Source organism: Phascolarctos cinereus, unplaced genomic scaffold, assembly GCF_003287225.1.
Source record: "Phascolarctos cinereus isolate Bilbo 61053 unplaced genomic scaffold, phaCin_HiC Scaffold_4;HRSCAF=312, whole genome shotgun sequence".
Lineage (NCBI taxonomy): Eukaryota > Metazoa > Chordata > Mammalia > Diprotodontia > Phascolarctidae > Phascolarctos > Phascolarctos cinereus.
The window spans coordinates 623,971,630-623,983,903 of record NW_027555847.1 but is presented as its reverse complement, the minus strand read 5'-3'; the positions used below and the strand labels follow the sequence as shown (position 1 = coordinate 623,983,903).

At 35.9% G+C, this 12,274-nt stretch overlaps 1 protein-coding gene across 4 annotated transcripts in view; it reads left to right on the top strand.

Annotated features, from left to right (window-relative positions):
* Window positions 1-12,274, top strand: part of TATDN1 (TatD DNase domain containing 1) — a 49,163-nt gene that overhangs the window by 14,535 nt on the left and 22,354 nt on the right. For all 4 annotated transcript variants that reach the window (XM_020965000.2, XM_020964999.2, XM_020965001.2 and 1 more), the window contains exons 3-6: window positions 403-452; window positions 5,860-5,923; window positions 8,683-8,826; window positions 8,928-8,970. In XM_020965000.2, coding sequence (XP_020820659.1) covers window positions 403-452; window positions 5,860-5,923; window positions 8,683-8,826; window positions 8,928-8,970 — 301 coding nt within the window. The remainder of the gene's footprint in view (window positions 1-402; window positions 453-5,859; window positions 5,924-8,682; window positions 8,827-8,927; window positions 8,971-12,274) is intronic.

Below are 12,274 nucleotides of genomic sequence, written 5' to 3'. Positions count from 1 at the left end.
AATTTTACTTTTATTCTATTTCATTTGGTTAGTTTATTTAAAAAGGAGTCTCAAGCTCATACTTTCTGCCAATCTCTATTTCATTCAGCAGCCTATTTTAGCCATTTACCTTTCAGCTCTAGCATACTTGTCTTTAATAAATACTATACTCAGCCTTCTATTACCATGCTGATAAGTTCACATCCTGCACAAAACCTTTTTTTTCCCCTCTTTTAAACAAGTTGGTAATGATGAGTAAACTCTTGATCTGTAGTAGAGACTCACTAAGGATTACAGATTTTTAGTCTTGATTTAATAAAAATGATTATGTCAGTGTCTTTTGGTATCGGGGTCATCAAAGTTAAATGCCACCTAAATGGATTCATATTTTCCTGTTTCTCTTTTGGGGTCTAACCTTTACAGATGATTTCTTGGATATAATAGAAAGAGCAGTCCAGACTGGTGTTAAAAAGGTAACATATGCTTGTTTTTAAATTCTCATTCAATTTTTAAATTAAACTTCATAATCATTTAAAGAGTAAGAATATTAAAGCTACTCAATTCTAAGAAATTACTAATTTAGCTTTTATGTGCTACCATTATTGTTCTCATGTATAATTATTATAAATGGAAGGAAATTATCACAGCACTTTTTGCAGTACCTTGGTTTCTCATATAAAAAATGAAGGGGTTGCACTAAATAATCGCTGAGGTCTTTTCCCACTCTAACGTATGTATCTATTATTCTAGTTGCAAAAGCCTTATGGGTATTTCTTCAAAATGGTGTTTCCCTTCAGGAGTTTACATGTGATCATCAGATTTAGATCTTGGGATCTCAGAGATCATTTACACAACAAGGAAATGAGAGGTAAAGTGAGTTGGAGGTCCTTCAGTGTGAAGTCAGAGGGGCAGAATTCAACCCTGGATCTCTGACTCCAGCTGCAGCTTCTTCCCATTAATACCATACTGCCTCTAGAAAGGCAATAAATGGAGTAAATTTGGTAGATTTCTTTAATCTTGGGAGAAGATTCAAAGTGCTAATGATTTGTATTTGGAAGGTACTCTGATATTTGCATGCAACCATATCACACAGGCCAAACTGCTAGAAAGGAATTTTATCTTCCTTTTAATATTATCTTTTTACCTTCAGACATAACACTCCCAGTCTAAATGAATAAGCCCAAGCTTAAATATAGGTGGAAGACATTTATTTTAACAATGGTAATTTTATCATCAGAATAACTAGGAAAGGTACCTTCTGTTTTGAAGGCTCACTTGCTTTCTTTCACAGAATCAAAGAAGTTTACATTTAGAAAGTCTGGATCTCAGAGCCTAACCCCAGGGGTTCTTAATCTAGGATCTCTTAACTTTAAAAAAAAATTGATAGCTGTATTTCACTATAATTGGTTCCCTTTGTCATCCTATGAATTTCATTTTATGCATTTAAAAAATCTTTCTGAGGAATCTGTAGCTTTGCCAGACTGCCAAAGGGGTCCATGACATAAACAAGGTTAAGAACCTCTGGTACTCCCCACATGTAACCAAAAAATTCCATCGGTAACATTACTGACATGTAATGGCCACCTGGCCTCTGTGCAGAGACTCTCACAGAAAGGTCCATTTCACCTTTGGTTAGGGAGTTTTCCCTGACATCAAGCCTGTCTTCCCTCTCTGCAGTTTCCACCACTGCTCCTGGTTCTGCCTTTTGGGGCCAAGTACATCAATTCCTCTTTGGTTTAACAATGCTTCAAACACTTGATTTTTTATAATATACTGCTAAGCTTTTTCTAGGCTAAATATTCTAAGTTCCTTCAGCCAGCCCTCATGTACCATGATCTCTAGGTGCTTCTCCATCCTGGTCCCTTCTTTGGGTTCTCTCCAGCCTGTCCAGTATCCTGCCTGGATATGTGGTGTGATCCCCAGAACTGAAATCTATGCCACAATGTATTCTCCCCAAATTGTTATATAAGACTAGCATCTCCCTTGTTCAGGTGGCTAGGTGGCTCCATGCATAGAGTGCTGAACCTGGAGTCAGGAAGACCCGAGTTTAAATCCAGCCTCAGCCACTTACTAGATGAGTGACCCTGGGCAAGTCACTTAACCTCTGTTTGCCTTAATCCACTGGAGAAAGAAATGACAGATCACTCCAGTATCTTTGCCAAGAAAACCCTGTGTGGGATCATGAAGAGTTGGAGACAACTGAACAAGAACAACAATGTTCTGGATATCATCCCTGCCTTTCTTAATGACTCCTAGGCTAGCATTTGTATGTCATACTGTTGACACTCTGAGCTTCACCCACAACTCCAGATCTTTTTAATAGCACTGGTTTTCTAGCTACTGCCATATCATTTTCTCTTAGTAAAGCTGGTATTTTTGCAGAACTTTGATTTATACAAAGCCATGATTTTCTAATTAATGTTACCTCTGCTTCCCCCAGTGGTTTAGAGCTCAGTGCATGCATGCTTTCTTAATTTTTGTATCTTTCTGTAAATCTTCCATAGAGGGCCCATCTAGCATCCTGGGGTGAAGTAGCATGGCATGTCGGGCAGTCTATTGTTATCTCTTGCTTTCACCATGAGTGGCCCATCTCCTCTTTCAGTCTTCATCTCTTGATAATATCTATCAGATTATCCTATTTCATGTGTGTAATTCATCATTGGTAATATGTTGCAGCCTACTTACACCCACCATGTGCTTTATCATTGCCCTTTGGCAGTATTTTCTCTCTCATTAGACTGTGAACACCTTGAGAGCAGGGACTGTCATTTGCCTTTCTTTGTATCTCCAGCATTTAGCACAGTGTCTGGCAAATGGTAGGCACTTAATAAATATTTATTAATTGACTTTGGGTAACTTAATTCTTTAGAGACTGGCATTCTCACTAGACCCACATTTGAGCTTTTTCTGAGTAATTTATCTTTCCTTTTTTTAGATATCTTGAGAATCGATTTCTGAATACCCTCAAAATGACCACAGCCAACATAGATCTTGTGTGTGTGCTTGCTATAGTACGGCTGCATCTTCCCATTCAGCTCCCTCATGTAGCATGTTAGAGACTCTTAGAATCCAAATGTGGTCACTTCAGTAGAATTAATAAAGAGTTTGTTACAGAAATCTTTAGAGATCTTTACCATTTCTCTTCTGTACATTTTCCTCCTTCCATTTTTATGTTTAAGTATGCTATAGTTGATCTAGCTTAAGTTGGGTCCCTTGCCAAGCTTTTCATCAACTTGTTTTTCCCTCTAATGCTTCTCACTGTTTTGTGAGGCAACACTGCTTATGATCCTCTTGTTTTTCCTTGTTTGCCTATTGACCTTAGGCTATGTGTTTGTGCTTCCCTTTCTAACTATGCTTCTACTAATGCAGCCCAAGAGCATATTTCTTTTTTAACTACTATGCCACACTGCTGATTTCTGTTGATCTTGTTCTCGTTGAACAATCTTGTAAGGAAGGTAGCATATTATTAGCCCCACTTCGCATATAAGGAAATTGAGTCTCAGAGAGGTTAAATGACTTGTGTGTGAACAAAAGGTGGTACTAGAACTGGCTTTCTAAAGAGTCATGCTCAAAAAAGTTGTCAATGCCACTTTGTTTTGGAAAATTTTTTTTTCAAAAGCCTTTTAATAGCTACCCCATAAAGGTAGAAGTTAGAGAGATAGGGAATCTGGGTTCTAGTACAAATTCTGCCACTAACTAGCTCTGTGACTTTGATAATTAATTTGATTTTTCTGGGACAGTTTCTGCAGTAGTAAAATGTGGCTTCTTCAGTTTTAAAATTCTGTTCCCTGTAACAGATACTAATTATGAAAAATGGTGGGGGGGGAAGAGAGAGCATAATAGGCCCAGTATCTATTTCATTCCCTGCTTTCTAAAGCACTTTGTAAAATTTCTTTTTACACAATTCTGTTATACTCCAAACCCTGGCTATAACGCCTTGTACCTGAGTAACCAAGGACATGTATCAATTAGTCACTCCAGACTACAGTTTCCTTAACTGTAAAAAGAGGACGATAATACTTGTTCTGCCAGTTCAATAAAGGTGTTCTGAGAAATGTACTTTGTAAATATTACAGCGTTATCTAAATGTTAGCTATTTTTATTTTCATGTTTCTTCACCTCAACAGTATATTAGCAGATGTTTGGTCAAGATCTCCACTTATAAAATGTGTTATTTAATAGTACATAAAATAGGAGGAACATTGACTCTAAAGTCAGAAGACCTGGGTTCAAATCCCACTTTTGATATTTGTTACCTGTCTGTCTCTGAGCCTCAGATTCTTCATGGGAAGAAATGAATAGATTTAGAAGATCTAAAAATAGAACGCCTCTGAGGCCCCTTTGAGCTCTAAATATATGATATCATCATGTGCTCTGTCAGCACAGTAGCAGATACATTCTTCCAATGTAAAATTATGAATATATAATTTGTATCTTTTAATCCTGACTCTGCTACTGACTACGAGTCTATTACCTTTTAGGGCCTCCGTTTCTTCACTTGTAAAATTAAGTTAGACTAAGTGACTTTCTTTAAATCTATGAACTAAGCGTTAAATTATAATCTTAGAAATATTTTATATTACAATTAATGAATTATACCTTAAGAAACTTGTGAAATTTCACTGGACAGAGTTCCAGATTCAGATTTAGTTCAATAGGAAAATAATCCTAGGATCATATTTACAGATTTGGAGAAAAGCAATTGTCTCTGTTTAATCTTGTTACTACTTTTTTCTATCTGATTATTTGAAGAGTGGTTTGAATAAAAAGAGAAAATCCTTAGGAAATATGTACAGAATGTAGATGTATTACAGGTTGTGTATCTATTGAGCGTAAAAATATTTTCATAGTTTTTTTCATATTTTTATATCTAGTATAGGTAGCCAAGGATTTGGTTCTTTCTAGGTGTTCTTTTATAAGATCAATTTCTACTCATACCATATACTTTTAAGTTAGTTTTCTGAAAATGTTTTTAATTATCTGTGCATTTACACTTCAATTTCAGTTACTTTAGCATTTATTAAGCAGCCACTGTCACCAAAGAGTACTGCACTGAGTATAGTGTACATTGTACACTTAGTTATCATTTCTTTGTACATTCTATGAAGCACCGAATACAAAGATTAAGGAAAATACAAAGATTCAACAAGAAATCATCCCCTGTTCTCATAGACGGTACAATCTAACAGGAGGAGATGATACACAAATATCTCTAGTACAAAATAACATGTGAGAAGTACATCAAGGAAATCCATATATCATTATGGACTTAATTTGCTATTCTATTCTAGAGGAAAGGAGGAAATCATTGTTTACTTGATTTGCTATATGTTTTATTTGATAACTCTTAAAATTTAATATAATAGTATCTTGGTCTATTTTTCTTTTACAAATGCTTTCAGATCTCTTAATTGATTTCCTTCTTGGGATAATTGTCTGCTTGAAGTAAATGCTAAGTATTTCTTCCATGATACTGCTGAATATAAGTAAAAAAGATATTCTCTATCAGATGATGGAATTGGACCATATCATTTCTAAGGTCCATTGTGGCTCTAAGTCCTGTAATTGTCTATCACTGAATTCCTTATTGGATTGTGCTCTTCGGGTACTCTTTGAATAGTCATGATTAGTAGATGATTCTTGACTGACTTTTTTAAACTACAATGGCACCATAATCAGCATTGCACATGTGAGACTTATTTGGGGAAGTATTACTAGTCAAGATTCGGTTTATGCTGAACAGACTTCATCAGCATAAACTGTTGAGACATCAGCAAAGTAAAACAGAAACAAAAGTTTGAAGATATGGTCTAGTTCTCATGTCTTGTTAACTGTGGCTCACTGCTAACCCAGATCTTTTGTTGTTTTTGTTCCTTTCAGTTTATGATTACAGGTGGAAGTCTACAAGACAGCAAAGATGCCCTGAATTTGGCAAAGACAAATGGTATCCTTATATACATTTACCTAAAATCCAAAGAGCTTTTGAGAACTGTCAGAACTATGATAAAATATATCAGTACTATATAAAAACACTGTGGATAAAAGAAAATGAGTTGTGTTTTAGTGGTATACTGTTAAGATGAATCAGTAGAGTAATTAAACTTTACAAATTAAGTGTATTTGATACTATGTAAGACATGCATTGCAATAGAAGCCTTTCTAACACTGGTTTTGAGGGGACAGATATAACAGGTTTTCTTGCTTCCAGTCTCCTTTCTCTAATCCAATAATAATAGTAACACTAGTTAACAGGTTTGCAAAACACTTTACATATACTATCTTATCTGTTCCTTAAAACAGCACGGTGAAGTAGCTGCATTTGTTATTATTATTCCTTTTTTTACTGATGAAGAAACAGGCTGAAGGAGGCTACATGACTTGCCCAGAGGCACAAAGCCAGGAAGTGTCTCGGGCAGATTTCAGACTGAGATCTTCCTTGCTCCTGGTCTGACACTTTTCCTGCTGTGACAGCTGCCAGTATTCATAGAATCATAATTTCATAGTTGGAAGGGACCTCTGCAGCCATTTAGTTCAACCCATACCTGAAAACCAATCCCTTCTACATCATAGACAAGTAGCCAGCTTGCTTTTGCATAAAGGCATCCAATGAGTGCACCCCATTATATCTCAATTTCCGCCCTCCATATAGGCAGATCTAATTATTACAAAGTTTTCCCCTACATTAAACCTAAATTTGCCTCTGAACTTCCACCTAATTACTCCTATTTCCGTACTTTGGAACCAAACAGAGTAAGTCTAATCTCTCTTTTAAGACAGTCCTCCAAATACTTGAAGTTGTCATGTCTTCCCTGAATCTTGCTAAATTAAACTTGCCCGGTTCCTTCAATGTGGCTTGCCAAGTTGGTTGCTTCCTGGCTCTCTTCTTAGAGAAAGTATTCCTGATGTAGAAGCATGAGGTTTCTGTTGAGTTGACAAGACTCTGTCCTCTTTTGTTGCTGGATTGTGCATCTTTTCAAACAGACCTTTCACCGTTCTCCTCCTCCCCATCTTAGCAGTGAAGTTGCCCAAGTATTAAAGGATATGTTAATTTATTTTGGAAGGTCTTATTGCCCCTCTGCATTTGTAAAATTTATCAACCTCATCCTTTGCAACAGATCTTGGTACATGAGCTGCTGTTATCTTCAGTGTTGTTCATTTTGGAAATGCTTATCATGAACACTGCAATACGTAATAAGCAAGCAAGCATCCCGTAAAATATTTCTTTTTGCCTTTGCACACACAACATTACCAGCTCAGCAAATTACGTAATTTACCTCTTCTAGAAGAATCTATGACTGAACCATCATTCAGCTTAACTGCCACTTCCTTAGATCTCTGTTTTGTTTGTAATGAGAATGTCAATATTGATACAGGTCAGTGCTCCAAAGTGCTTATCAACTCATTGGTCACTGACCAAGATCATACATTTAGAATACAAACAGTTAAGTTACCATTTATAGATGTTCATAGATTATAGGTAAATATTAATTGTTGTCAACCTTTGCCTATTTTGGGAGAGGGAGGAGGAGGGTGCTAGCACTTTGCAAAATCAGAAGGGGCCTGAACATGAATGACAGCTGTTTTGTATTTTTCTTAGTTTCATAGGGTGGCATGGCAAAAGAATCCATCCCCAAGTGGCCAGCCTACTGGTGATGAGCTCTTTAGACTTAGCTAGGCTTGCCCTTGGAAAGCAGACTCAGTCTGTTGCCAAGACCATACTTGAGTCCTTTCCAGCCTGGTGGAATTTGCTAGAGCTTTTAATCTGCTGGCACAGCCTTAAAAAAGCCAAGCTCATTTCCACAGTGGGATAATACATTGATGTAATTGTGGAGGTTAAAAAAGTTTGGTTTATTATAATGCACAGTATACCAGAGAGGGATGAACAAAGTTCTCTATGAAGTCTGGAAGGAAAAAGTCATTCCTCAGTGGGGTAATTGAGAAAAGCATTCTCAGGTATTTAGCTGTGCCTTATTTATCTAACATTGGTCAGTGAAGTTCTTGGTAAGTGATTTTCCCAGATGACTGAAGCTAATCTTTTAAAGCAGCAAAACTTTTTAAAAAATTAATTTAGATAGAAACCATTTTTTAAATGTATCACACACTTCCCTTCTTTCATAGAGAGGAAATGAAACATAATTTAGTTCTATCTTGATGACACAAATTCATCATCATGAATACTATTGTACTATGTTTTAATTTATTTATTGGTGCCCAGGACCAGTTGAGTTTTGAAGAACCCTCTGGTCTACAGTAAAATGGTCCCAGTGACTGCTCTGCTTTTATAGGTTTTCTTTTATTTCTCTTTGAATCAGTTGTCACTTATTCATTGTTATCTGTGTGTGTGTCTTTCTACTTTTAATCTGCCTTATTTTATAGACAAATATGCAGTTGAGCTCTATCCCTCTGCTGTGGGTAGAGTGAAATTGGGACTCTGGGCAAGTCACTGGACCTCTCACAGCTGTAGGCAACTCTCTTAAGAAAATAAGTTTCAAAGAATGTCCTAATTGTCATTGATAGAGGGAGTTTCCTCACCTGAGAATTCCCTATACCAACGAAATTACAGATTTAATACTTATTTCTTGTTTTCCTAGAATAAGTAATAATTGTAACATTTTTGTGTATTGGTTATAAATATGAAGGCATAGCATTTATGATGAAATATGTGCATCTTAAAAATAAGTCCATTATATTATTTTGTCCTAGATATGTTTTACAGCACAGTTGGATGTCATCCTACCTGCTGTGGAGAATTTGAAAAGAATAATCCTGACCTTTATTTAACTGAGCTGCTAAATCTTGCTGAAAATAATAAAGGAAAAGTTGTAGCAGTAGGGGAATGTGGACTGGGTAAGTGCTATTTGGGCAGGTCAGTGTGACTTTGTTCTACAATGTTGATTGTTTTTGTTACAAAGCAGTTGATTAATTGTAATTTTTTAAATCTTTTACAGATTTTGATAGATTACAGTTTTGTCCCAAAGATACACAACTCAAGTAAGGAAAATTTATTGCTATAGATTAATAGTAATTTAAAAAGCTTTTGTCAGTTCAAAATGTAGTTACTTCGTTTTAGTGATTATTTTAGTCATTATATTTGCAACTGGCCAAAACATGCTTTTTCATATGTGATTATAGCATTTTGTTATAGATATTATTACATTTTTCATTTCATGCTTGAATCTGTCTTATGTGTGAAAATATTCATGGGGATATGGGAGACAATAATGACTGAACTTTCTTATTTAATAGCTGTGATTAAAATAGACAAGAAAAATTGTGTTTAATAAACCTCTTCATTCATAACTATTAATTATAGCTCACTTAAACATGCATCTAGGCAATAAATTACTAGAGCCAAGGGGGTATCAAAAATGGACTTTAGGCCACCAAATCCCTACCCTATTTTACAAGGGGAGATTGCCTTGGAATTTCTTGGAAACTGACAGTCATAATACAGGGCACACTTCAGGAGTCATGTTAAGAGTGAGGCCTTCTAAGACCATATCAAAGATCATTAGTGTCCAGGGACTTCCCACATTCCTAACTAGTAGTTAAAACTCCTGTTTCATGTCAGCATCACACCGCCGGGACTGAACTTCTTCCTCCCAATTCAGATAGTAGCTTTTAAATTAAAACAACTTCAGTTTGGTTGGACATAATAAAGTATGACTTCATTATACAGATGAAATAAACACGAGAGGATGCCACCTAGACAGCCTCAAAGGCCAAGGGCTGCCCACATCATCAGTGGGATCACTTCCAAATCTGTTTTTATTATAACACTCAATAAATTGCATTTAATAATTCTATGATGTTTAAAATACTTAATAACTTTGTGCTAGGAGTTCTAGTCTATCTAGTTCTGGACTTAACATACCTCATTCTTAGAATATCATCTCAGAACCAAGTAGGAGAGTTTGAAATAAAGATTAGTGAACATATTATTTTTTAAAGATGTATATGACCCTAATCCTCAACTCTGTCACATAGATTATTTTATTTTTCACACAGGTGCACATCAACTCCTTATTCTTTAGTTATTAGTTATTTAGTTATTCAGGTAGCATCTGTAACTTTGTTCAGACTGAAGGATATATACCTAGAGGTTGATTGATGATGATGATAAAAATCACCCTACATCTGGAAAAAAATGTGTTATCTTTCTGTACTATATCAGTTGGCATACTTCCCATTTTTTAAAGTCTATACCATTATTAACAGCATCTAAACAGAAAAACACATATTGCTGATAGAATACCAGCCCACTATAAATAGGGCCATATGACAACCATTTGTAGCATGGTGTGGAGTATAAGGAGCTGGGAACCAGGGTACTTGTTTTCTATTCTTGGCTTTGCCATTAGCATGATCCTGGACCTCTTAGCTACTCGGAAGTCCTGTTTCCTCTTCTGTAAAATGAGGATTTGGACCAGATGTTCTTAAGGTCTCTTCTAGTTCTAAAATCTTGTTCATTTTCAGAATCCTCTTGGGGACTTTTAGTTATATTTGAGATCTGTTTATTTGGAAATTATTGGCCTTGAGGGAGATATTCAGTTGGGTGGAAGAATGTTGCTTTGGGCATTTTTATTGGTATTTTTAAATGTTAATACTGTGGTCTTTTGAAAAAAAATTGGACAGCAGACAAGATTTCAAAATATTCCTTTAGGGATTTAGCAGACACTGAAGATGAGGGATTGATGCCGTTCTGCCAGCAGCCAGCTTAGGAAGAATGGTTCCCAGCCATTGTTAAGGTACCAGCGTGTGTCAGTAGGTTTTCTGAATTCCTCTTAAAATCCTAGGTAATTAGTTATAGCTGCTACCCTGAAGCCTGACATGTCAAAGCCTTATCACCTTTGACTGAAAGAAGTGTTAAAGCCAAAGGAAGGTTGAATGCTATCACTTGCAAGTACCAACCAACTAGCAACTTTTGAACCCAGTTTATTTTAAAAATCAGATAAACGCTACAGAGTAAATGAAGGCACAATCATCATCAAGTGCTAATTTCTGCCATTTTGATTAAGTAACTGTTCCTAGTTACAGTAATATAATAACCAGTAGTTATTTTGTTATTGGTCAACTTCTAATGATATTAATGATTTTGTGATAAATGAAAGTTATTTCCTGCTATGATTATATGAATGAATAAATACATCTAGTATACATAATATTCAGGTTGATACCATGAAAATTTTTCTATAGCTTAATAACAATAGGTGGGAGGCATGGAAGTTTAACAGAGTTTTTTCCTCAATTTTTCATGATCTGGACCAAAATTTATCCTTCAGATATTCTGTTAAATGAGAGATTTACATGACAATTACTATTTTGGTGTCCCTAACACGAAGTAGAAAATTATTACCCTTGAGAGAGATATTCTAAACTTCCTTTCATAGTTGCCAGTAAATTGCTAAGAAGCCAGATAAATAGGAGATCCATAATAAGAGGTCGAAAATATGTGTAATTATTGCCATCTTTATTATCTTAGATTTCGATATAGTTGGGACTCTTGGCCTAATGAGGGGATAACAATATTGTAAAATCACCTACATTTAATTTTAGTGCTTTATTAACAAACCTTCACTAAACCTACTCTATTGTTTTATCGTGGCAAGGGGGTGACCCTGGATTCTTGAAGTCAGTGCCAGTATACCACAGTATCTGGCAGGTCCTTCCAGTTCAATTCAACAAATATTTATTAAGCTTCTGTGATTTGCCAGGCACTATGCTAGGTGCCGGCTATACAAAAATAAATGAATGAATGAGTACTTATTAAGTATTTGTTGTATACTAGCACTGTGCTGATCACTAAAGAGACGAGTACAACAAAGCATGATGGTGCCCATCCTCAAGGAGCTCATATTCTAACAGTAAGCACAGATGGGAGTGGTGGCCAAGGAAGAGTGTTTTTGTCAGGAATGTCAGAGGGATGGTGAGTGGAGTATTAGATTGACATGACTGACATGTTCTTTCCAGAAATAGTTATATGGATATTATTACTGTAATTAGTTATGGGAGAGGAAGAGGTAGGTTTAATAGGCATGGTAGCATGGCATGAAGAGGGCCCACATTAGCAGCAGAGTATGTTGGATTTAGTCTAGGCCAATTATGGTGAACATTTACCAGTCAAAAGTCCAGTGCCCCATGCAGGAGTGCCAGGTCACAGGTGGATACAACACAGGCCCTTATGGAGATTATCATTTAATAGGGGGATATGTTTGTACAGGGACAAAAATAACAATGTCATAAGAGATAGGTTCAGGCAAAGTACCATGAGAATTTAAGGAGGAAGAAATCATTT